Here is a 26120-nt window from a genome sequence, read left to right as displayed (position 1 = left end):
TCCTTACTTCTGTATCTTTGTATACTTTTTCTTCCTTCTGGAATGTCTTTCTACCCTATTGTTTACCTGATGGACCTCTACTCTTCATTAATGACACTACTCAAATGTCACAGCAAGCCTTCCCTACCTCCCAGTATGCAGATTTAATTGTTGTAAAAACAGCTTACAACATGTTTTATATGCAGCCCTACCATATTTCCTAGCAACCAGTGTATCTCTCTATTTGCACTATACTCAGTTTTTTAAAACTTCATTATGGAACTTGTTAGGTATGTACAGAAGTAGAGAGAATAAACCTCAGCACACCTATTCATCTAGTTCAACAATTACCCTCATGGCCGATTCTTTGCTTATTGTTTAGTCTGTATTTCCAGACATCATATCATTTTATCCATTAAATACTTCAAGCACTCATATTCTGTCTTGGCAATGATTTATTTTCATGTCATTTTCTTTGACCCAAGAGCTAAGGTAGGAATTATGTCTTATTTTCTCCTTATTCATCATTGGATACATCGCAGACCTATCATTAATTATTTGTTGAATGAATAAACAATGCTGAATTAATTGATTAGTTGAGAATAGAGTAGAGGTTTGGGGCCTGGGGAACAGTTATATGAATGGATAGACAGAGGAAGATAGTCAAGCAAAGGATACTGAAAGGAAATAGTCAGAATACTGTCTAGATGAAAATGTTTTAACTATCCATACTACAATGAGCTAAAATCAGGGCATCTGTAAGTGGGGACTGTAGGAAATAGTTCAAGGATTTTCTGAAGCTCCCATTATGGATTTCAAGGAAACTAAATAGTCTGAGATGGGATGGAGAGTCTTTTATGACAAAGGCTTTGGATTAGCCATATGTTGGGAGGACATCACAAACCATGAGTTGTGTAAAGAAAAATTGCAATCACAAATTTTATATGCTAAGTATGGCGAGATTATAAATCATGCCTTCATCTCCTCAGCCATCCTTAAACAAATTGTCATTCCCCATCCATGGTATTATTACTTTCAAGGTATTAAAGGCAGGAGTATCAATAGTAGTACTGTGGGATATATATAAATAAGGAAGAGACTTAAAATTAGTTTTTTCATCCATCCTGTATATCTGCCATGTTGTTTGTTAGCACTGAAAAATGAAGATAAGACTGGTACATCTGTCTAATCTAGCAGCTAGGCTGGTGTCTGGCACATATTAGGTGTTTAAGTAAATGTATTAAAAGTCTAAAAGAGGTATTGGCAGCTCTCGTCTCCCATTTTTAATGGTCTCATCTCTTATTGTTCCTCTATAAATTTAGGTCCAAAGCACTCATTGACCCAGATCTCTCAATCCATGCTGGATCTCTGTGATGAAAAACTCAAAGAGGTAAGATATTTAAAAAGAGAAAGGCAGGGGCGACTGGCTGGCTCAGTCAGAAGAGTAGGCAACTCTTGATCCCGGGGTCATGAGTTTGAGCCCCATGTTCGGTGTAGAGATTACTTAAATAAATAAACACTTAAAAATGAATAAATAAAATGAGAAAAAGGCATGGAATTTGAGGGGAGCTGGTAGCAGGGTTGAGGAAGGAGGGACTGTAACAGAAAGAAGAGTAGAGAAATGTAGGAGTAGCAGATCTTTAGTGTGTTAGAGACTGGAAGGGACCTTTGAAATCTCATAATCCAATTCCTTCTTTTATAGGTGGAAAAACTGAGATCCGTAGAAGAAAATTACTTGCCCTGGGCATCATGGTTATTAAGGAGTGTGGCTAGGATTGAAATCTAGAACCCACATAACTTTAGAAAGGGCCAAGGAAAGTGAATTTCCAAGAAGTCAGCTAGAGCTGAGAGACTGTGTTTTGGCAGAGAGGAATTTTAATTTTTAAAAGATTTACTTTGGAGAGGGAGTGGGGAGAGGGGCAGAGGGAGAGGGGGAGAGAGAATCTTAAGCCCAGCATGGAGCCTGACATGGGGCTGGATCTCACAACCCTGAGATCATGACCTGAGCTGAAATCAAGAGTTGGACGCTTAACCTACCGACTGAGCCACCCAGGCGCCCCTGAAAGATTTTCTATATTTCATTTTCTTTTTTCTCAAGATTTTATTTATTCATTTATTTCGGGGGGGGGAGGAGCAGAGGGAAAGGGACAAGCAGACTCTGTGCCAAGCATGGAGCCTGATATTGGGCTCGATCTCAGGACCCTGAGATTGTGACCTGAGCCAAAATCAAGAGTCAGATGCTTAATAGACTGAGCCACCCAGGCACCCCTATATTCCATTTTCTTACCAAAAAAATGGCACCTTACAAACTTACAAAAAATGGAAGTATGATGATGATGTTAATATTAAAGTAGACATTTCATAAAAGAGGATAATCAGATGGCTGATAAACATGGAAAGATTCCTCAACTTGATCATTGGGGAAATGCAAATTTAAACCATGTTGAGATACTACTACATGCCCACCGGAAAGGCTAAAATCTAAAAAGACTAAAAAATAAATTAAAAAACTGGTAGTACTAAGTATTTGTGAGGATGTGGAGCAATTGGAACACAAACTTTTTTTTTTTTTTTTTAAAGATTTTATTTATTTGACAGAGAGAGACACAGCGAGAGAGGGAACACAAGCAGGGGGAGTGGGAGAGGGAGAAGCAGGCCTCCCAACGAGCAGAGAGCCTGATGCGGGGCTTGATCCCGGGGTCCTGGGATCATGACCTGAGCCGAAGGCAGACACTTAACGATTGAGCCACCCAGGAGCCCCGGAACACAAACTTATTACTAGTATAGTCTGAAACGAATTTTTTTAAAACATTTATTTATTTGACAGAGAGAGAGAGTACAAGTAGGGGGAGCGGCAGGCAGAGGGAGAGGGAGAAGCAGACTCCCTGCTGAGCAGGGAGCCCGATGCGGGGCTCAATCCCAGGACCCTGGGATCATGACCTGAGCTGAAGGCAGACACTTAACCGACTGAGCTACCCAGGCGCCCCAAAATGAATTTATTGGGTTAGATTCCCTTATGTAAAAGTCACTAATCAACAATATGTTGTGTTTTCAGCAATAGTTTACAGCAAAAACCGTGTAATATTAAAACTAACTTGGTAGAGATGTTTTTGTTGTAGGAGCTAGGTTATCAGTTCCCAGGGATGTATATTTTTGGTGATCTACAAGAATAGAAGATAGAATACCTAAAGGAGTGGTTGGTACATCCCTTTCGATCCTTTAACGAGAATATCATTTCTCTTATTTGGACTTTCGCCTAGAACTGAAGTTGAGAATTCAAAGTTAGGCTTTTTTGGGCAAGGGCAGTAGACAACTGAACTGTAAATTATCCATAAGTTTCTGCGGTGATTACACCTCAGGGAAACCTCTGTTTTTCCTTTGCTTTGTTTCATATCAGAAAGAAGATAAATTGGCTCGTTTAGAAAAAGCTATCAACCCCTTGCTGGATGATGATGACCAAGTAGCATTTTCTTTCATTCTGGACAACATTGTCACCCAAAAAATGATGGCAGTTCCAGATGTAAGTAGTCTCTGTGCTAAATATTGTGAAGATAGTATAGGGGAAGGGAAAGGACAGTAAGATGTGCGTGTGTATGTATGCTGGGGAGTCTGGAGGGTAGTGTTTGTAAATTCAAACTGGTATATAATTTAAAAAACTGATCTTTTTGCCATAAGAGTGTTTGGTCATTAAAATTAGAGGCCAGGAACCTGTGGATATAGAGCGATTTCTTTGTTCCTGTTGTTGAAAGCTCCTGAATAGCCCTAGAAAGAAATTAGGATGCCAGCTAATGGGAGGCTTTGGATTGAGAGGTGCTTCTTGACAGATGGCGGTTTATTTAATTATCCGGTGTTTGTTGTCTTTTTGTTTTTTTGGGTTTTTTTTGTCTTTTACAATGTTATGGCAGGGCTACCAAGTTGACTGTATGTATCATATTTTGGTAATGATTCTCCCTTAGGAATGCTGAACTGAATTTCCTTTTGTATTGTAGGCATACGTTATATATGTGTTAATGCTATAAAACTTCTGGATGGGACTGGGGAATAAGAAGTTTTAATTGTGAGTATAGAGCAGGGTTTTTTCCTTAAAGGAATCCATGAACCTCTTAAGTTATAGACAAAATCTTGTATGATTATGTGTCTCTGGGAAAAGGGGTTCATAGCTTTTGTTGGAACCTTAGGAATATTTGTGACCCAATGAAGGTTGAGAATCTCCAGTATAAAGAATGGTTTCCATTTAATTTCTCATGTTTTCTAGTCTTGGCCATTTCATCACCCAGTTAATAAGAAGTTTGTTCCAGATTATTACAAAGTGATTGTCAGTCCAATGGATTTAGAGACTATACGTAAGGTGAGTGATTTGATCTAAAATGTCTTTTTGGAAGCCAGTAAATTTGTACATGTATCTGAGTCCCCTGGTTCTTTTAATCACAGAATATCTCCAAGCACAAGTACCAGAGTCGGGAGAGCTTTCTAGATGATGTCAACCTTATTCTGGCCAACAGTGTTAAGTATAATGGTGGGTATTTCTCCTTTTTTTTTCCTTTCCATCATTCTATTCATCCAGTTTTAGTTAGCATTATTAAAATTTAATTACATGAAGTAGCCTTGAACAGTACTCTGCCTTTTTTTTTTTAAGCGGGCACATATTTTAGTGTGTTTTGTAAAGTTTGCTAGTAACTTTTAATGATGAAAAAGCAATGTACATTAATTTTTTTATACTTTAGAAAGCACAGAAAAAAGAAGAGAATAAAAATCAAATGGATATTACTTTGGGCTTTGAGCCATCACTGCTTTCCGTGAGATGTGAAAATTCACCTGTGCTCCAGGCCCTTAGATGGAGCTTAAGGAAATGTGTGACTATAGCCCATAGTGAGCTTCCTCAGAGCATGGAGTTTTGGTCAGTACGTGAACCAATAATACACGCCAAGCTAGTTACCTAACTTCCGTGCTAACTACTTAATGTGTTGGTCGGAAAGACATAGTCACTCTGCCCACGTAATTCACAATCCAGTTGATGGAGAGAGGCTGTTAGAATACAGCTTAACAAGGGCGTATTAGAAGGATGTACAAAGTGCACTAGAGGAGAAAAAGGAGCACCTTCACCTAAAGGTTAGGGAAGGCTTCACAAATAAGCTAATAAAGATCGGTTTTGAATGACTCACTTGTTAAGTAAACACTGATTGAGCACCTAATATATGCTGGCTCTGATAGATGCTACAAATATAAAATCAACTTAGATATGATTCCTGCCCCCAGATTGGTTGTAGTTTATTTAGGAAAACAGAAAAGAAAATTTACAGAAGTTGAATACTATGCTAGATGTATGCACAGAGTGCCAGAGGGACACAGAGACAGGCTATTTAAATCAGAGTGAAATTAGAGGAAACTTTCTGGAAGAGAGTTATCTTAAGCTGAGTTCTAAAGGATCAGGGGAGTTTGCTAGGCAAAGAACATGGAGGAGAAAACGTTCTAGGCGGAGAAGAGCGAGTGGTATGTAAAGATACAGAGGCCTGAAATGACATTAAAGGCTTGAGAAACAAGTTGTTGGGGTTGCAGTTATGTGTACATCTTGGTGAGTGACTGGTTATACGTAGAAGTCTCTAGGAGTCAAATCCTAGAGACCCTTGTGTGTGCCCTGGGTCATATTTAAGAGATTCTACTTTCTCCTAAGTGGAAAGACATTGAGGAATTAAGCAGTGAAATGGTGATCTCATATAATTCCTTAAGCAGAACAGAAGAGGGAGCTAAGGGCATTTGAGAGAATTGCCTAGCATACTGAGGTCTCAACTAAAAAATCCACATGGTTGTATGACTTTTCTGCGGCAGTATTCAGCAGCCCGACTAATGTGGCTGTACATTTGCTAGATAGAAGGGACAGAGAATTTGGAGGGAGGAGGTGAAGGAAGGGACAGCCAGAAAGACAGATGAGGAAATGGACAATCGAGAAGAGAATGTTTAATGCCACGGAGGAATGAAAGAACAGGGCAAGTTCAGAGAATGATACTTGACTAGAACTTTATATATATCATTAAGGGAAGGTGGTAGGAGATGAGCCTTCCATTTTTCTTTCATCTGAGTTGGTTTAAAAGAATCTGCTTTCTCCCTTGTGCTCTTCTTATTGCTCATCGGAAATTAGAGAGTGGAAATGCCCTTTGTTAGGTCAGTTATCTCTCCATTATTGTCTCCTGAAAACACTTAAAGCTGATTAGCCAGAATTCTGGTAAAGGAAATGTTGAGAGGCTCACAGATGTCTAAAAATGATTTTAACAAGTTATAAAGCAAGAGTGTTACAGAAAGCCCGCTTGGCCTTGGTGATGGCTGGCTTAAGATATAAGGCAGATTTAAAAGGAGCTAATAATATAAGGCAATAAGAAAAACCCAGAAGATGCTAAGTGAAAAATGAGCAAAGGGCAGACAGGCAAATCACAGAAGGCCAAAATTAAATAGCTAATGAACATGAATAAATATTCAGTTGCACCCAGTAATCAAAGACATGCAAATTGAAACAAAGAGGTACCTTATTTCCCACCCATTAGACGAACTCAATTTTTTTTTTATTTTTTTAAATTTTTTATTTTTTTAAGATTTTATTTATTTATTTGACAGAGACACAGCGAGAGAGGGAACGCAAGCAGGGGGAGTGGGAGAAGGAGAAGCAGGCTTCCTGCCGAGCAGGGAGCCTGATGTGGGACTCGATCCCAGGACCCTGGGATCATGACCTGAGCTGAAGGCAGACGCTTAACGACTGAGCCACCCAGGCGCCCCTCAATTTTTTTTTTTTTTTAATGGAAGTATTCAGTGCTCGTGCTCTCACATTGCTGTGGGCAGTATAAACTTCTAAGACATTTCTGGAAAGCTCTTTGGCACCATTGAGAGACTTAAAAATAGTTAAGTGAACAGACTTTATTTTTTTTTTTTTTTAAAGATTTTATGTATTTATTTGATAGAGCAAGAGAGCACAAGCAGGGGAACAGTAGAGGGAGAGGGAGAAGCAGGCTCCCCGCCAAGCAGGGAGCCTGATGCGTGGCTCGATCCCAGGACCCTGGGATCATGACCTGAGCCGAAGGCAGACGCTTAACCATGTGAGCCACCCAGGCACCCCTAAGTGAACAGACTTTATAATCAAGTAGCCTTGAATTTGAATATTGGCCCCATCACTTAATAGCAGTGTGACTTTGGGCAGGTAACTTAGCCTTTGCTTTCCCATCTGTAAAATGGGAATAATAATAGGACCCTCCTCATAGGGCTGTTGTGAGGATTAAGTAAAATAGTGCACCTTAAGTGTTTAATATATGTGCATGGTATATACAACATGGTAGAATAATCTGCCTTAATCAGAGATGTAGACAAAGATATTCATGATAATGTAATTTATATTAATGAGAAATAACCTGAATGGTTAATGTAGAGGGAATGATTAGTTATTGTGCCATCTGTATGATGGATTATTATATAAAGATCGAGTGCTTTCTTAAAAAAAATTAATGACAAAAGTATTCACAATGTTAAGTGAGAAAAGCAGAACACAAAACTTAATTCATCTCAGTTAACACATTTTAAAAAAAGATGCGTATGCATAGAAAAAACTGGAAAGAAACACATCAATGTGATAACAAAATAGTGGTTATTTCTGAGATGTAGGGTTAGGGTTTTCTTTGTTTTCATCTTTTGTGTGTTTTCCAAGTTTCTTGCTAGTATGAGAGGCAGGAAGCTCTTCCTAGAGGTTTTTGAATTTTCAAGGATGATGATTATAGTAGCTAATTCTATATTCAGTACCTTCGTTGCCAAGCCGAGTAGTAAAGTAGAGAAGGGTGGGGAAGAAGTTCCAGGCAGAGAGCACAAACAGAAAATTAGGTGAGAGTGCCTTGGATTGGGAAGTGCAAATAGTTGGTTTGGCTAGGGTGAAGAGTGGGGGCTACTTTTGGTGGTAAGAGATGAGTTTTTCAAGGTACATAGGGTAGATCTCAAAAGGCCTACTATGTCACACTAAGCCTTTAAAAGGAAAGAGGATCATATCAGGTATTTTGGTAAGGTCATTCTGGAAGCTATGGATAGATCGGAGGGGAATTAGATACAGAGACCAATAGAGAAACTGTTGACAGTAGTCTAAGTTAAAAATACTGAGGGCTTGGGGCGCCTGGGTGGCTCAGTTGGTTAAGCGTCTGCCTTCGGCTCAGGATCCTGTGATCTAGCCCCACGTCGGGCTCCCTGCTCATTGGGGAGTTTGCATCTCCCTCTCCCTCTGCCCTTCCTCTCCGCTTGTGCGCTCTCTCTCAAATGAGTAAGTAAAATCTTTAAAAAAAATACTGAGGGCTTGAGCCACGGTTAAGTAGCAGTAAGAATGGAAAGATGGGGACAGATTGTAGAGATACTGTGGAGGTAGAATTGATATTTTCATAAGTGGTTGGAAGTTGGTGTTGGGTCGAGGGTGGGGACAATTCAAGATGATGCAAAGCACTCATGCTCTTGGGTGAAAACGTAAATGGGTATAAACTTTCTAAAGGACTGTAAATGTTCATTACTTTTGATCAGTTTCACCTCTGGGGAATACTCCACATACGTGTGTAAAGGCATGTGTACAAATATACATGTTTATAATTGCAACATCATACAGTTGACCCTTGAACAACATGGGTTTGAACTGTGCAGGTCCATTTATACACAGATTTTTTACAGTAGAGTACTGTAAATGTATTTTTTCTTCCTTAACAACTTTAATAGCATTTTCTTTTCTCTACAGTATATAATACATATAATATCCAAAATATGTGTTAATTGACTGTTAATGTTATCAGCAAGGCTTCTGGTCAACAGAGTAGGATCTTTATTGGTAGTTAAATCTTTGGGGAATCAGAAGTTATAAGTGGATTTTTGATTGCACAGGGTGTTGGTGCCCCTGTGTTCAAGAGTCAACTGTAATTGCAAAAACATGGGAGCACTTTGAATATCCAACAATAGGCAACTACATAAATTATGATACCTATATATGATGGAGTACTACTTAGCTGTCAAAATGGTAATTAGGTAACAAATAAGGTATATTTGTATATGCTGATAGGAAAATATTCAAGATGTATTGTTGAAAAATAGATTACTCGACAGTATGTACAGAAGGGGTTGCAAACTCAGATCTTATAAAGGCCAGATAGGTGAGTGAAATGGGCACAGTAGGGACTGATGAACTGGAGAGCACATACCCATCTAAAGGAATCAGTCACTATTTAGCTCATTTGTTGCCATAGAATAGAATTACTAAAGGGAGAAATGGAGGATAATTTTCACTTTGTACTTGTTTGTGCTTGTTTGAATTTTTTTAATTGAGCACACAATACTTTCATAATTTAAAAAAATTCCACTTTCGGAAGGATGGAAAAATCAGATGACCTCCAGAATTTTGACTTGGGTAACTGGTGGCGCCATTGACTAATATAGGAAATAGAGGAGGAGTGGTTTTGGAGAAAAAGTGGTCAGGTTCAGTTTGGGCTGTGTTGTATTGAGCCAAGTGAAGACTTAGTAGATAGTTGGCTATATACATGTCCTAAGCTCAGAAGAGAAGTCATTACTGTAAATATGGATATTTTTTCAGATCATCAGCGTATAAAAGTAGAAGTAGATGAGCTCAAATAGGGACTAGGGGTATATTCCTTGAACCCCCGATGCTGTATGTAAAATACGGTTGTATATTTTTCCAGGTAGAAAGACCATAGTTTTATCAGATTACTAAAGTTGTACGTAACCCAAAAAAGTTAAGACCCACTGTTTAGTTGAGAGAGAATGTAGGAGGAGAATAGACTTGACAAATTCCAACATTTAAGGGATCAGGTGGAGAATACTGAGGAGTGGCCAGAATGGAAAAACGGAAGAGAATAAGACCTGGAAACCAAGAGAAAAGGAAGGTGGCCAACAGGTCAAGTGCTACATAGAAAATGAGAGAGAATGGTTGTTAGAAGAGCTGTTGCAGTGAGGCGGTTAGAATCGAAAGCCAGATTGCAGGGGCGCCTGGGTGGCTCAGTCAGTGAAGTGTCCGACTCTTGATTTTGGCTCAGGTCATGATCCTCAGGGTCATGGGATCAAGTCCCACATCGGGCTCTGCACTCAGTGCGGAGTCTGCTTGTCCCTCTCCCTCTGCTCCTCCCCCTGTTCACACTCTCTTCTCTTTCTCTCTCTCTCTCTCTCACATAAATAAATAAATAAATAAAATCTTCAAAAGTCAGACTGCAGAGGATATGAATGAATGGAAAGTGAAGAAGTAGAAACAAATTTGTCTGTGAAGGGAAGGAGGAAAACTGTAATCAACATATGGAAAGGGATGAAGGCATTTGGACAGGGGACCTTTTTATAGGTGAAAGAAGAGAAAATTAAGGTTATGAGGTGAGGTCCTTATGGAAGGTGGGAAGATAGACACTGAGAAAGTTTCTGCCCGGTAGCCTCTTATTTTCTCTCCAAAGTAGGAAATAGGGTCTTCTGCTGACAGTGGGTAGGGTGGTGGGAGAAGGAATTTGAAGAGAAATGCTGATAAGGGTTTGAATTATCTGTTGTAAGAAGTTTGAAAAGTAGCTGACCAGGGACATTTCAGAACTGTTGAGAAGCCTTTGAGGGTCCAGCTGATGTTGGAGACCATTCATTTTTTTAGCACCATCAATTGGCCCAGTTGTTTAATTGTGAGGGAACTAAGAAAGCAGATGATAGAATTGATTCAGGATTGGGATCTTGTTTTCTGGGTGTGTTGGAAAGATTGGAAATTGAAGGTGTCAGCAAGGGGGAAAAAAAAGGTTGAAGTTTGAGCTTCTTAAATTTTGTCACCAAAGAACCCTTTATAGCAGAGGATTGTAACTGCATAGTCTCTGGTTTGGGGGATATCCCAAAGCAGCTCTACAAAGCCTTGAAATTTCTTGGCAATTTGTGTGTGTGTGTGTGTGTGTGTTTTTAAGATTTACTTATTTGTCAGAGAGAGGAAGAGCGCACATAAGCAGGGAGAGCAGCAGGCAGAGGGAGAAGCAGGCTCCCCACTGAGCAAGGAGCCTGATGTGGGACTTGATCCCAGGACGCTGGGATCATGACCTGAGACAAAGGCAGATGCTTAACCAACTGAGCCACCCAGGCATCCCTGGCAATTCATGGGGTTTTTTTTTGTTTTTTTTTTTTTAAGATTTTATTTATGTAAGAGAGAGAGAGCATGAGAGGTGGAAGGGTCAGAGGGAGAAGCAGACTCCCTGCTGAGCAGGGAGCCTGATGTGGGACTCGATCCTGGGACTCCAGGATCATGACCTGAGCAGAAGGCAGTCGCTTAACCAACTGAGCCACCCAGGCGCCTGTAATTCATGTTTTATCTTTAAAAGTTAATCAGAGTTTGCGTTTGACTTATCTTTGCTTTCACACACTTCACATTTCTTACCAAGTTATTTTCATTTTTAAAAAAGATTTTATTTATTTATTGAGAGAGGGAGACAGAGCATGAGCTGGGGGAGAGGCAGAGGGAGAGGCACAAGCAGACTCCCCGCTCAGCGGGGAGCCCGACATGGGGCTTGATCCCAGGACCCTGAGATCATGACCTGAGCCAAAATCAAGAGTCGGATGCTTAATTGACTGAGCCGCCCAGGTGCCCCCAAATTATTTTATATCATCCCCCAACCTCCATCTTCAAATACAATTGCTAATTGAAGGGAGATGTACCACACTATATATACATTACCTTACTTTTTAAAGCATGGGAGCTGGTGAGGGACGAAACAAAAGCCAAGAGAGGCTTGATAGATTGGGAAATAGGAATTAATGGGCTTATAGGCTTGTAAATTTTCTTGAGCTCAGAGGGAATGAAAAAACTGGACAGGATACAAGGCTGTGATTAGGAAGTAGGATATATGGGGTGCCTGGGTGGCTCAGTTGTTAAACATCTGCCTTCAGCTCAGGTCATGATCCCAGGATCCTGGGATCGAGCCCCGCATCGGGCTCCCTGCTCCACGGGAAGCCTGCTTCTCCCTCTCCCACTCGCCCTGCTTGTGTTCCCTCTCTTGCTGTCTCTCTCTTTCTCTCTGTCAAAATAAATAAATAAAATCTTGGGAAAAAAAAGTAGGATATTAGAATTGAAACTTTCAGAAGTGAATTTGTTTTCAGTTAAGGACAGCATTCTGGATACAGCCTTGGATATGTTTGGCTAGAGTGGAGCTGCAAACTGTGGGCATGAAATTAGCAAGGATTTTGGATGGGTAGTACAGGTGAACATTAGAGTAACCCACCATGATGGGGAGGGATTTGGAGCAAGAGGGGAGACTCTGCCATGTGGATAGGTCCTTGGTGAATGTGAGTAGGTGTGTGATGGTGAGTAGAGATGAAGAGCAGCGATCTCAAACTCAGGCGGCTTGCAGGGGCCAGGCAAGTAATGTAAATGAGTGAGGTGGGCCAGGTGTGGATTGTAGTAAATTAGAAGAGTACATACTCCATCTAAAGAGTCCTATACTTCATTTGATTGTTGTCCGGAGGAAATGAGTATAGTGTTGCTAGGTAGTCTTAATTTCTCAAGAGAAGCGGATAATGTGGATTTTTGTGTGTAACATTTCCCAATTTTTACATATTTGCAAATAACTTGAAATTTCTAAAAAATGCTGTGGGCCAATCAAAAACCTCTATCTGCAGGCTAAGTCTGGCTCCAAGGCAGCTGGTTTTCAACCTCTGGCCCAGTAGAGAACAAGTCTCAAAATAGGGGGGATTTTTTTTCCCCAAGGGAGAGTAAATAATGATTTGGTAGCAGCAGTGGACAGCCTAGAAGGCTGACTTTTTCTCCTCTTAAACAAGTTGATGAGAGTATAAGAAACTTCTGACTAGGGCCGTAAGGGTTCGTAGTGTCTTATGATACAAAATGTGACATCTTTTGTACTGAAAGGGCATCAATCATGGAGTTGAAGGCCTCATATGAGATGTTTCCTACTATGAGGTACCATATACATAATACTTTTAAAATCTTGTTGATTTGATCAGATTTGAACATGCTTCTGTTTTTAAATCATAGTAGTAGGGTCCAGAACAGTGTATCTAGTTAATATCGACTCTTGTCATTCTGATCCTTCACACATAGTATCACACTACATATAAGCATATTTCTGTATTATTTTATATAACTCCATCAACTTACCCTGTACTATCACGTGTGTGTGTGTGTATAGTATGTAGCCAGAATGCTAGCACTGAGGCTAGGCTCATTAGGCAGCAAGTGGAAGATTAAGGAACACTCCATATACAAGTGCACCTGGAAGGGTGCAGGACATGTCAGAGGACTATCTTGTACTTAAGTGGTGGTGATGGGCTGCACACTCAAGAGTTCAACCCCTTATGCCTTCTAGCTACCGCATAGGTACCGAATCAATCTCAGAGCCTCTCTTTATGTTCACGTAGCATTTGAAAAGAGCATTAATAATCAGGGAAACCCAAAGCTTGGGATTGGAGCTATTTGCAGTAGTCTCAGAAGGCACATAACCTCTCATGTCTATAAAACAAGAAAGGCGTATAGATCAAGAAATCCCTTCTGAAAAACACAACCCAAACTTTTTATCAGTCTTTACAAAACCATAAGGTCATAAGTTGTTGATAGAGGTAAGTTAGTACTTAATGTTTGGTTAAATTTGAAGTGAACTGTATCGTCTGTACCAGTAGGTGATGCCAAACTATTCATAATATTTCTTTTTTTTTTTTTTAAGATTTTTTATTTATTTATCTGAGAGAGAGAATGGGAGACAGAGAGCATAAGAGGGGGAGGATCAGAGGGAGAAGCAGACTCCCCGCTGAGCAGGGAGTCCGATGTGGGACTCGATCCCGGGACTCCAGGATCATGACCTGAGCCGAAGGCAGTTGCTTAACCAGCTGAGCCACCCAGGCGCCCCATAATATTTCTTTTCCCAAAGAATTTCCTAGCAAGTTCCTCCTCTAGGCTCTACAAACCAAAAAATAACTCTGATGAGAAGCCATCTTCAGGGTAGGCCTAGGAGAGGTAGATCATGTGTCATTAAACCTGAGAGCCTGAACTTAATGCACAGTGGGACCTGACGATCGAGATCAGATATAAAATAACTTTACAAAAAGAACAAAACAAAACACCCCAAAAAACTCCTGGGAGGGTTTTTTTTTCCCCCCACTTTCGTTTGAGTAACTCCCAACCCTGTGTGAGCTCTGATAGTTGTTCTGCTTCTAGGACCCCTTGTGGAATCTCATTCTAAACATGTGCAGTTTAGTATTCAGCCAGAGACTCAAGGGAGCCTCTGCAGATCTTAAGTTATTTTTCTGTGGAGCTCCCTCCCCTCCAGTTCTCCCCTGCAGTTTCCAGCTCTCTTCGCCTCCGATTCCAGGATTTGTCTCTGTGGCTTTGTGGGACTGTGGTGCCTTGCTTGGGTTCAGTAGAAAGCTAAGGCCAATTGTAGAGCCCTCCTCCTTCATTTCCCTTCTCTCAGGGATCATAGTCCCACACTTCCTGTTGGTCAGTGTTTGAAAACAGCTGTTTCATAGCAGGCCGGTGGCAGTTACTCCATCCAGAAGGTCTCTTAATTTTATTTGTGGTGTTTTCTGACACAGAGAAACTTAACTTTGTGAAGTATAGTTACCATACAGTGTTATATGAGTTTCAGGTGTAAAATAGGATTCAAACAGTGCTCTCATCAGGACAAGTGCACTCCTTAATCCCCATCACCTACTCCACCCATGCCCAAACCCACCTCTCCTCTGGCAACCACCAGTTTGCTCTCTGTATTTAAGAGTCTGGGTTTTTTGTTTGTCTCTCTTTTTCTTTGTTCTTTTATTTCTTAAGTTCTACATCTGAGTGAAATCATATGGTGTTTGTCTTTCTCTGACTGGCTTGTTTCACTTAGCATTATACTCTCTAGCTCCATCCATGCCATTGCAAATGGCAAGTTTTCATTCTTTTTTTATGGCTAAATAATATTCATCTGTGTGTGTGTGTGTGTGTGTGTGTGTCAGTCACATCTTTTTTATCCATTCATCTATGGATGGATACTTGGGCTGCTTCCATATCTTGGCTATTCTAAACAATGCTGCAGTAAACATAGGGCTGCATATATCTTTTCAAATTCATGTTTTCATTTTCTTTGGGTCAGCAGACACATGAAAAGACATTACTGACCATCAGGGAAATGCAAATCAAAGCCACAATGAAGCATCGCCTTACACCTGTCAGAATATCTAAAATCAAAAACATAAACAACAAGTGTTGGTGAGGATGTGGAGGAAAAGGAACCTTTGTGCACTCTTGGTTGGTGGGAATGCAAATTGGTGTAGGCATTGTGGAAACAGTATGGAGCTTCCTCAACAAATAAAAATAGAAATACCATATGATCCAGTAATTCTGCTACTGGGTATGTACCCAGAGAAAATGAGAAACCTCATTTTTATGTAGTTATATTTATCAATCTTTTCCTTTATGATTTGTCTTTGGTATAATTGTTTAAAAGATCTCCCCTACCTCTAAGATATCCAGCTATGTTCTCTTCTAATACCTTTCATATTTTAAATATTTGAATGTTTATCGATTTTAAAAATAGATTCTATGGTATAAGGTAAATATCTAACCTTTTTCCTCTTCCAAATGAGTAGCCAAAGTGTCCCAAGTTCTATTTATGGAATAGTCTATCCTTTCCTACTAAATGAAATGATACCTTTATCATGTACTAAATTCTTATATATTCCTGAACCTATTTGGGGGTTTTCTATTCTCTTTTATTTATTTGTCTAATCTGCTCTATTATCACCAGATAGTATCACTGCGATCATCACTCAGACTTTTTAATTTTAAATTCCTTGGCTTGCTTTGCTCAATTATTAAATAAACTCTGAGATCATTTTTGTTAGATTCTAACTTGTCCCCAAATAAATAAATAGTATTGAAATCTTATTTAATGTATGGATTAATTTGGAGAGACTGTATTTCTTTATAATATTACATTCCTCCATCTAGGAACTTAACGTTTTTTCATTTATTCACGTTTTCATTTACTCCCTCAATAAAGGCTACTAGTTTTCTTTGGATAACTTCTAGGTATCTTTAGTTTATTCCTACACATAGATTTTATAGTTTTTGTTGCTTTTGAGCATCTTTTTGTTGTTAAAGTTTATTCCTAGGCAGTTTAAAAGTTTTGCTGCTATTATACATGTGCTCTTTTTTTTCCCTAACTGGCTTATTAAATCTCAAGTTCTCAACCATTTGCATATGAGTAGGTGATTCAGTATTATTCATAGGTAAATATAAAGCTTAAACTATTCCCATATATTGGTTTCTAAGTCTGTCTTATGAGACTACTCTGTTAAGTTTGGTCAGTATTCTACAATAAGGTTCTTTTTTTTAAATCTGTCAGTGACCTTCCTTAGATTGGGGCCAAGATACACATATTCTTATGTGAAGTTTCAGTCTCCATCTTGAAGAGAATAAAATCTCTCTCAGTCCGGCTTCAGCCTCTTGCTGCCATTCTTGCTCTTCCTCTTCTTCACAGCCAGACTTTTTTTTTTAATTCTGGTAAAATGTACACAACATAGAAATTTGCCTTTTTAACCATTTTTAAGTGTATAATTCAGTAGCATTAAGTACATTCAAAATGTGCACCCATCACCGCCATCCATTTCCAGAACTTTTTCATCATCCCATAACAGAAACTCTATATCCATTAAACAATAATCCCATTTTCCCATTCCCCCCAGCCCTTGGCAATTTCTGTTCTACTCCCTGTCTGTAAATTTGCCTCTTCTAGGTACCTCATGTAAGTGGAATCAGAGTATACGGAATATTTGTCCTTTTGTGTCAGGCTTATTTCATTTAGCATAATGTTTTCAAGGTTCATCCATGTGGTAGCATGATCCGAATTTCTTTTTTTTTTTTTAGATGAGTACATAACATCTCTCTCTTGTTCTTTACCTGCCATTCATGCCTCATTTAGCCTTAATTTGGCTTCTACCTTGTCCAACACACCAAGCGAATAGGATCACGTAATTGCCAGATACGGTTGGCACTTTTCAGTCCTTATCTTGGCCTCGCTCCGGTATTTGACATCACTGACCATTCCTTCCTTGAAACTGTATTATGATTGGCTTCATAACTTTTAGCTCTTATATTCCTCCTACCTGGTAGATCATGGCTTTTCAGTCTCCTTTGCTGAATGTTCTTTTGCCTATTCCTCTAACTTCAGCAGCCACCTCTTTCCTGATAACTCTCAATTTGATTCTGAGCAAAGATCTATATCCCCATCCACCTGCTGAACATTTCCTGTTGGATGTCCCAGTGGAACTTCAAACATACCTCTCAAACTGAACATTCTTCCGTCCTTCTCTATTCCAACTTTCCCCCTCCATCCTTTACTATTTCCCGTCTGGGTTTAATGGGGCACTGGTGTTACCCAGTAGCTATACCCAGAAACCTCAGAGTTATCTCTACTTCTTTACCTTGAATAAATCTCCGACTTCCAGTATATCACTAAAGCCCTCATTATATTTTGCCTGGATTATTACAGTAAATAGTCACCTGGCTAATGTTCCAGCCTCTGGACTAGTAACCTGTCATTCACATTCCTGTCAGGTAGAACCTCTTTTTTAAAAAATAAAGAAATTCATATTTCTTATTAAAAGGTCTAACAATATGGAAATATGTAAAATTAAAAATTAACCTTTCTGCCTCTCCTCCTACCCCCACCTCGCATAGTTTCGTTCCCCAGAGGTAATGTAATATGTAATGTATCTTTTCCATGCTTTTTTCTGTACTTATACAAAACGGTTAATAATGACATGTGGTTTTTTAAAATTTATTTTTGCAAGAATTGCCATTTTTATAGATAATTATTCTGTAAGTTGCTCTTTGCTCGTGAGTATATCATGATTGTTTTTGAAATAATTTTAGACTCAAGAAATTACTGAAATAGTACAGAGAGTCCTTTTTACCCTTCACCCAGCTTTCTCCAGTGGTGACATCTTAACATAGCTATAGTTCAGTATCAAAACCAGGATAATTGATTTGGTACATTACCATTAACTAGATTACAGACCTTATTCAGTTTGCACTTTTTTAGAAAATCTGTATTCATTTGTGTGTGTGTGTACAATTTCATGCAGTTTACGCCATCATGTAGCCACCACTGAAATCAAGATTTAGAACTGTTCTGTCACCACAAAAGAACTCCCTGAGGCTAGCTCTCTGGATCCACATCCCTCCATGTGCACCTACCACTGTCTTGTCCCCTGGCAACCACTTACCTGTTCTTCATCTTTATAGTTTTGACATTTGAGTGTGGGGTTTTTTTGTTTTTTGTTTTTGTTTTATTTTTAATTTTATTTACATTCAGTTAACATATAGTGTATTAATTGGTTTCAGGGGTAGAGTTCAGTGATTCATCAGTCTTGTATAACACCCAGTGCTCATTACATCATGTGCCCTCCTTAATGCCCATATCACCCAGTTACCCCATCCCCATCCCCCCACTTCTCTCCCCTCCAGCAACCCTCAGTTTGTTTTCCTAGAGTTAAGAGTCTCTTTTGGTTTGTCTCCTCTGATTTCTTTTTTCTTTTTCTTTTTTTTTTTAAAGATTTTATTTATTTATTTGAGAGAGAGAGAATGAGAGAGAGCACATGAGAGGGGGGAGGGTCAGAGGGAGAAGCAGACTCCCTGCCGAGCAGGGAGCCCAATGCGGGACTCGATCCCGGGACTCCAGGATCATGACCTGAGCCGAAGGCAGTCGCTTAACCAACTGAGCCACCCAGGCGCCCTGTCTCCTCTGATTTCATCTTATTTTTCTCTCCTTCCTCTATGCTCCTCTGTTTTGTTTCTTAAATTCCACATATGAATGAAATCATATGGTATTTGTCTTTCTCTGACTTCTGTCACTTAGCATAATACCCTCTAGTTCCATCCACGTTGTTGCAAATCACACACACACATATACACACACCACATCTTCTTTATCCATTCATCTGTCGATGGATATCTGGGCTCTTTCCATAGTTTGGCTATTGTGGACGTTGCTGCTCTAAACATTAGGGTGCGGGTGCCCCTTCGGATCACTACATTTGTATCTTTGGGGTAAATACCTAGTAGTGTAATGGCTAGGTCGTAGGGTAGCTCTCATTTTTAACTTTTTGAGGAATCTCCATACTGTTTTCCAGAGTGGCTGCACCAGCTTGCATTCCCACCAGCAGTGTAAAAGGGTTCCCCTCTCTCTCCACATCCTTGCCAACATTTGTCGTTTCCTGACTTAATTTTAGCCATTCTGACTGATGTGAGGTGGTTTTGATTTGTATTTCCCTGATGCTGATATATTAACATGCTCAGATGCTCAACATCACTCGGCATCTGAGCATGTTAATATAAATAATACTATTTTTGACATTCACTTTTTCACTAAGCATAATTGCCATGAGATCTATTCAAATTGTTGTATCAATAGTTCATTTTTTCAGATTGTTGAGTAGCGTTCCATTGTGCCAGAGTTTGTTCAGCCATTCACTCAGTGAAGGACTGTCAGGTTTCCAGTACTTGGTATTGTAAATAAAGCTGCTGTGAACATTTGTGTACAGGGTTTTGTATGAATATAAATTTTCATTTCCTAGGGATAAATGCCCAAGAGGATGATGGTAAACATATGCTTTGTAAGAAACTGCCAAACTCTTTTCCCGTGTGTCTGTACCATTTTACATTCCTACAAGCAGTATATGAATGATCCAGTTTGTCTTTAGTATTCAGTACTATCATTGTTTGTTTTTTAATCATTCTTTAATCTCACTGTGGCTTTACTTTGCATTTCCCTAATGGCTGTTGATGTTAAACATCTTTTCTTACGCTTATGTGCCATCCATGTATTTCTTTGTTGAGGTGTCTGTTCATTTCTTTGCCCCAGTTTTAATTGTGCTGCTTTCTTCTTGTGTGTGTGCTGTTTTCTTACTAATGAGTTTTGAGGGTTCTTTATTTTAGGTACTTGTTCTTTAGTATAGGTATGATTTTTAAAAATTTGCATTTTTAAAAATAAACCCAAAACTTATTGAAATATAGTTGACATAGTGTTATATTAGTTTCAGGTTTAGAACATAGTGAACCAACAATTCTATACATTATGCTGTGCTCACCATGTAAGTGTAGTTACCACCTATCGTCATAGAACATTATTAAAATATTATTGACTATAATCCCAGTGCTATACTTTTTATCCCCATGACATTTATTTTATAACTGAGTGTTGGCAAGGATGTGGAGATAAAAGAACCCTCACGCACTATTAGTGGGAATGTAAATTGGTGCAGCCACTGTGGAAAACAGTAAGGAGGGTCCTCAAAAAGTTAAAAATAGAAATACCATACAATCCAGTAATTCCACTGCTAGTTATTTACCCAAAGAAAATGAAAACACTAATTTGAAAAGATAGATGGACCCCTATGTTTATTGCAGCATTATTTACTCTAGCCAAGAGATGGAAGAGATGGACTAGGTCAGGTAGGTGTATGATTTACAAAGGTTTTCTCCCAGTCTGTGTCTTCTCAGTCTCTTTGACAGTATCTTTGGAAGAACAGAAATGTTTAATTTTGATAAAAGTCCAATTTAATTTTTTTTTTCTTCTATGGAGTGCACTTCTAGTATATCTCTAGGAAGTCTACCTAACCCCAGGTCACAAAGGTTTTTTTTTCTCTTACATATTTTTTTTAAAGTTTATAGTTTTAGGGGCGCCTGGGTGGCTCAGTCGTTAAGCATCTGCCTTCGGCTCGGGTCGTGATCCCGGGATCCTGGGACCGAGCCCCGCATCGGGCTCCCTGCTCGGCGGGAAGCCTGCTTCTCCCTCTCCCACTCCCCCTGCTTGTGTTCCCTCTCTTGCTGTGTCTGTCTGTTAAATAAATAAAAATTTTTTTTAAAGATTTTATTTATTTCTTGTTAAGTTAAAATATTTATCTATCTCACTCGTCACAAGTACGAGACTTTTAGTGAGATGCTGCCTCATACCAGGTTGCTATATCCCTAAGCACTAAGGCTGTAAGACAGACATTATTCCTGCCTTCTCCCTCTCCAGAGCTCTGTGATCTCTCTCGCTTTCACTCTCTCTCAAATAAATGAATAAAATCTTGGGAAAGAAAAGAAAAAGGAGACACAAGGAAAAAACAGGTCTTCTTTCAGCCCTGGAGTTTCTGTAATGTATTTTTAAGGCACCTCTGTGGTACCAGGGGAAACCAAACAAAACCTTACCATGAGGGATACAAATCAGTGTTAACCTTCTCCATATTTATTCTTTATAAGCCATTGTAGTTGGTATCATGTAGAGTTGGGCCAACAGTATAGGAAGGAAAACGGCCACATGGAGACTTAGTGGCCTAAATCTAGTAAGTGATTGCTGTAACCTTCATGAAGGCAGGAATAATGTCTGTCTTACAGCCTTAGTGCTTAGGGTAATGTTTGGCACATAGGAGACACTCAGTAAATATCTGTTGAATGAACTAATGGCCAAAGGTGGAGGTACAGTACCAGGAAGGAGTGGAGAGTGGTGCTCCAGAAGCCATGGGATTAGAGTTTTAAGGAACGACACAGGGCTTCTAAGGTCAAGTACGAAAAATGTTCACCAGATTTGGCAGTTAGCATGTTGTTGACTGTTGACTTGATGAGAAAAGTTTTAATGAAGTGTTCTTTAACATGGATCTGTTCTCTGACACATTGCTACTTTCTCTACACCCTTTAGGACTTCGTATAGTATTGAAATTATGTTTGTATGATCTTCACGAGCCCATGAAAGGCATCAAGGACAAGGACCTGTTTGTTCTGTTCTGTTTTTTAATTTTTACCTTTGTATCACCAGAGCCTGGCACTTTACTTGGCTCATAGTAAGTGCTTAAAAATGAAGAGTCAAGGCCTATTATGAATTTTACTCTATAGGAAAAGGTGTTTTGAGGTCGCTGTGTTGTTATTTTTCCAATGGTTGTAGAGATACGAGGTGACTGTGTTTAGCCAAGGCTGTATATGTATTTTTTTAAGTTGCTGAATGGAATGGTGGGTCATTTGGGAAAGAAAGAAGCATTTTCGTTTTTTTTTTTTTAATTAACATATAGTGTATTACTAATTTGAGGTAGAATTTAGTGATTCATCAGTTGCATATAACACCCAGTGCTCATTCCATCAAGTGCTCTCCTTAATGCCCATCATCCAGTTATCCCATTCCCCCACTCACCTCCCCTCCAGCAACCTTCAGTTTGTTTCCTGAGTTGAGAGTCTCTCATGGTTTGTCTCTCTCTCTCTCTCTCTGTTTTGGTCTTAGTTTTTCCTTCCCTTCCCCTACGTTCATCTGTTTTGTTTCTTAAATTCCATGTATGAGTGAAATCATATGGTATTTGTCTTTCTCTGACTTTTTCACTTAGCATAATACCCTCTAGTTCCATCCTTATTGTTGTAAATGGCAAGATTTCATTCTTTTTGATGGCTGAGTAATATTCCTGTGTGCACACGTGTGCACACACACACATACCACCTCTTTTATCCATTTATCTGTCGACAAACATCTGGGCTCTTTCCACTCTTTGGCTATTGAGGACATTGCTGCTATAAACATCAGGGTGCCTGTGCCCCTTCGATTCACTATGTTTATATCCTTTGGATATATACCTAGTGCAATTCCTGGGTTGTAGGGTAGCTCTATTTTTAACTTTTTGAGGAGTGTCCATACTGTTGTCCAGAGTGGCTGCCTTTTCAGATTCTTCAGGGCTTTTTGTCTGATAGGTCCTAAATGTAAATCCTACCCTTGTCCAGTGACATTTATTACCCCAGTTCCCTTCAGGATAGTTTCTAGCTTCTTGAGTTTCTAATCCAGATTCTGAGTGAGGTTCTGTTACTCTGGTTTGAGAGATCAGACCTCTTTATCTTGGAAACCAAACATCTTAATTTGCATTTGATCCCATTCTACATAATGTAAAGAGCCTAGCTACAGTCTTAAAGATTAGATTTACTTCTCTTTTTACCTTTTCTAGACCTAGTTTGAGATAAATATCTAGGAATTGAGAGAGTTCAAGCTTAATGTCTTTGGGATCTGTGGACTATGTGTAGTTTCTTTAGGAATTAGCTGTGTGGATTTTTTTCCTCTCTCTTTTTCTCTTTTTAAATCTGGCACTGATTTTTTTTTTTTTTTTTTTAAAGAAGCTTTCTACTGCTGCTGGGGTTTGATTTGATTTTTTTTTTTTTTAATTTTAATGATTCACATTGGAACACTCCCCCTGCACCATTCACTGTCAAGGTAATACTTTATGCTTGTTTTGGCAGAGGACTCCTTTTCTTTTTTTTTTTCCCACCAAAAACTTCAGTATTTATAACATTACCTGGAATTCAGCATTGTTTAGATTTTTTCTTTTGATGAAAAATTTTGCATAGTGAAAGGCACAAATCTTAAGTGCACATTTGCTAAGTTTTGGCAAACACATCAGAGGACTCATTTTCTTAGGAGGAAGGTTATTTTAAGTATTGGAAAGATTCTCAAAGGAAATGTGAACTTAAGAGTGATCACAAACATCCTTCTCTCCTTGGTTGTGCAGGACTGCTCACCAACTTGACTGTTATTTTTCACTGAAACCTTTCAGATAGCAGTAATACTTTCCCTCTCTCTAACTAGAACCGTGAAGCCTGTAACTTTTTCTCACATCACTATAGAGGTAAATTAACTTAGAAACGACAAAAAGAATTTTCTTGATTTGGGTGGGAAATCAGCTTTCCAAAGGTACCTGGGAGGTTCAGTTGGTTAAGTGTCTGCCTTCGGCTCAGGTCATGATCCTGGGGTCTGGATCGAGTCCTGCATCGGGCTCCCTGCTCAGTGGGGAGCCTGCTTCTCCCTCTCCCTCTGCTGCTCCCCCTGCTTGTGCTCTCTTTCTCTCTGTCAAATAAAATCTTAAAAAAAAAAAAGGAATTACCACTATTTAAGGACCTTTGGATCTGAATTCTATGTGATTCTGTAGGTTACTACCAATCCTTATTTGGAATGAGATGAAGTATAAATCTGTTGCCTTGACAAGACATTTACAGTTGCATTGCTATGATTTAATAAGAGAAAAAGCAAAGTATATTTGAAGAAATATTTCTTTTTGTAAATGGGTAGCTTATTCTGTAGGGTACAATAATACTTCATAGATGGTCTGATCTTTCATATTCATTTTTGTGTTGTTTTGGAAATTACTCTTTCAAAAGTTAATTTTGGTTTTCTGTGTGGAAGTGGTGTGGTTATAGACTCCTTTGAGAGTCTGAGGAAAACACCGTGGGTCTTCCACCCTAAAAACTAATACTACATACAAAATTTTGCTTACAGTTTCGGGACATTCGTGGATCTCTTTCTCTCATTACCACCCCATTCAAGAATTCCTGGGATAAGAGAATATCTGGGTATCTTATCCCTTTTGGGGGGGGTACATTTGTTTATGTATTTATTGAAGTGTTTTGACATACAATGTTATATTACTTTCAGGTATACATAGGGGTTCGACAATTCTATACGTTGTACTATGCTCACCGCAATAGGTGTAGTCACCATCTGTCAGTATACGGTATTACAATATTATTGACTATATTCCCTGTGCCGTACTTTTCATCTCTGTGACTTACTTATTTTATAACTGGAAGTTTGTACCTCTTCATCCCCTTCACCTATTTCACCCATGCTCCCACCCACCTCCCCTCTGGCAACCACCAGTTCATTCTCTGAATTTTAAGAGTCTGTTTTTTGTTTGCTTGTTCATTTGTTTTGTTTTTTAGGTTCCACATATAAGTGGCATTTGTCTTTCTCTGACTTATTTCATTTAGCGTTATTCCTTCTAGGTCTGTGTTGTCAAAGATGGCAAGATTTAATTCTTTTTAATGGCTGGGTAATTGCGTGCGTGTGTGGGTGCGCTGATACACCACATCTTTATCCATTCATCTCTTTTTTTTTAAGATTTTATTTATTTATTTGAGAGAAAGAGCGCATGCACAGGGGCAGAGGGAGAGAGAAGGGGAGAAGTGGACTCCCGGATGAGCAGGGAGCCTGATGTGGGGCTGCATCCCAGGACCCCGGGATCATGACCTGAGCCGAAGGCAGAGGCTCAACCGACTGAGCCCCCTAGGTGCCCCTATCCACTCATCTCTTGATGACACTTGGGTTGCTTCCATATCTTGGTTACTATAAATAATGCTGCAGGAATCATAGGGGTGCATGTATCTTTTCATATTAGTGTTTTCATTTTGGGGGGCAAATCTGGCATTTTACCCTTTTTTGGTCATGTTAACAGTGGTTTGCCAACTCCACCACCGTCTTTTATCAAAAGTACTCCGAAACTACTTTGCCTGTAGTAGAGTAACAGAGTTAAATAGCCGAACCCTCTGTAATGCTTGAGAGCACACACTGTTAAAAACTGAGGACAGGGCGCCTGGGTGGCTCAGTTGGTTAAGCGACTGCCTTCAGCTCAGGTCATGATCCCAGGGTCCTGGGATCGAGTCCCGCATCGGGCTCCCTGCTCTGCGGGGAGCCTGCTTCTCCCTCTCCCACTCCCCCTGCTTGTGTTCCCTCTCTCGCTGTGTCTCTCTCTGTCAAATAAATAAATAAAATCTTTAAAAAAAAAAAAAAAAAAACTGAGGACACAAACAACTAGTAATCCAAACACATGAACAGGTGTAGCAGCTTATGTAAATGAGTGTGTTTTTTAAAATATATTCTGAGGTTATTTATTAGCAGGTGTTTCTCTAGAGTTGTGTGTTGCAAAGAAAATGGGGAAGGAAGAGGTCCCATCTTCAAAATGGTTAAGAGAGAAAATTGTGCAAATGTAGAAACCGAACCTTTCCCTGTGTTTTAGATGAGAGCAGTGAGATGTTAAAGGGTTAGTTTAGGTTTAGGTTTCGAAACTGAAGTCGAGTAAGGTCTGAATTCTTCATTTATAGGCTGGAATTGTAGCCACAAGGCAAGTCCCCATAGGTAGAAGAGTCACTGTACCGGAAGAAGCTGCTGTTGTATTGGCTCGATGATGAAGGAGGCCTGTAGACTATGTACAGAGCCCGTTTGCCCTAGCATCGCGCATTACTGTCAACATAACTTCTGCAGTCTGTCTCCGTCTGTATTTTGAGGACCAGCCTACTGGTGGCTCTAGGAGATTAGAACTCTGGAAACTTAAGCTGCAGTCTTCTTATCACA

General features: G+C 39.5%; 1 protein-coding gene across 1 annotated transcript in view; it reads left to right on the top strand.

Annotated features, from left to right (window-relative positions):
- Positions 1–26120, top strand: part of LOC110571624 (transcription initiation factor TFIID subunit 1) — a 73615-nt gene that overhangs the window by 34392 nt on the left and 13103 nt on the right. The window contains exons 24-27 of the mRNA XM_044911602.1: positions 1302–1369; positions 3377–3499; positions 4235–4327; positions 4411–4495. Of these exons, the coding sequence (XP_044767537.1) occupies positions 1302–1369; positions 3377–3499; positions 4235–4327; positions 4411–4495 (369 nt within the window). The remainder of the gene's footprint in view (positions 1–1301; positions 1370–3376; positions 3500–4234; positions 4328–4410; positions 4496–26120) is intronic.

Source organism: Neomonachus schauinslandi, chromosome X, assembly GCF_002201575.2.
Source record: "Neomonachus schauinslandi chromosome X, ASM220157v2, whole genome shotgun sequence".
NCBI lineage: Eukaryota > Metazoa > Chordata > Mammalia > Carnivora > Phocidae > Neomonachus > Neomonachus schauinslandi.
Note: the sequence above shows the minus strand (reverse complement) of the source record. Positions and strands in the feature narration are given on the sequence as shown.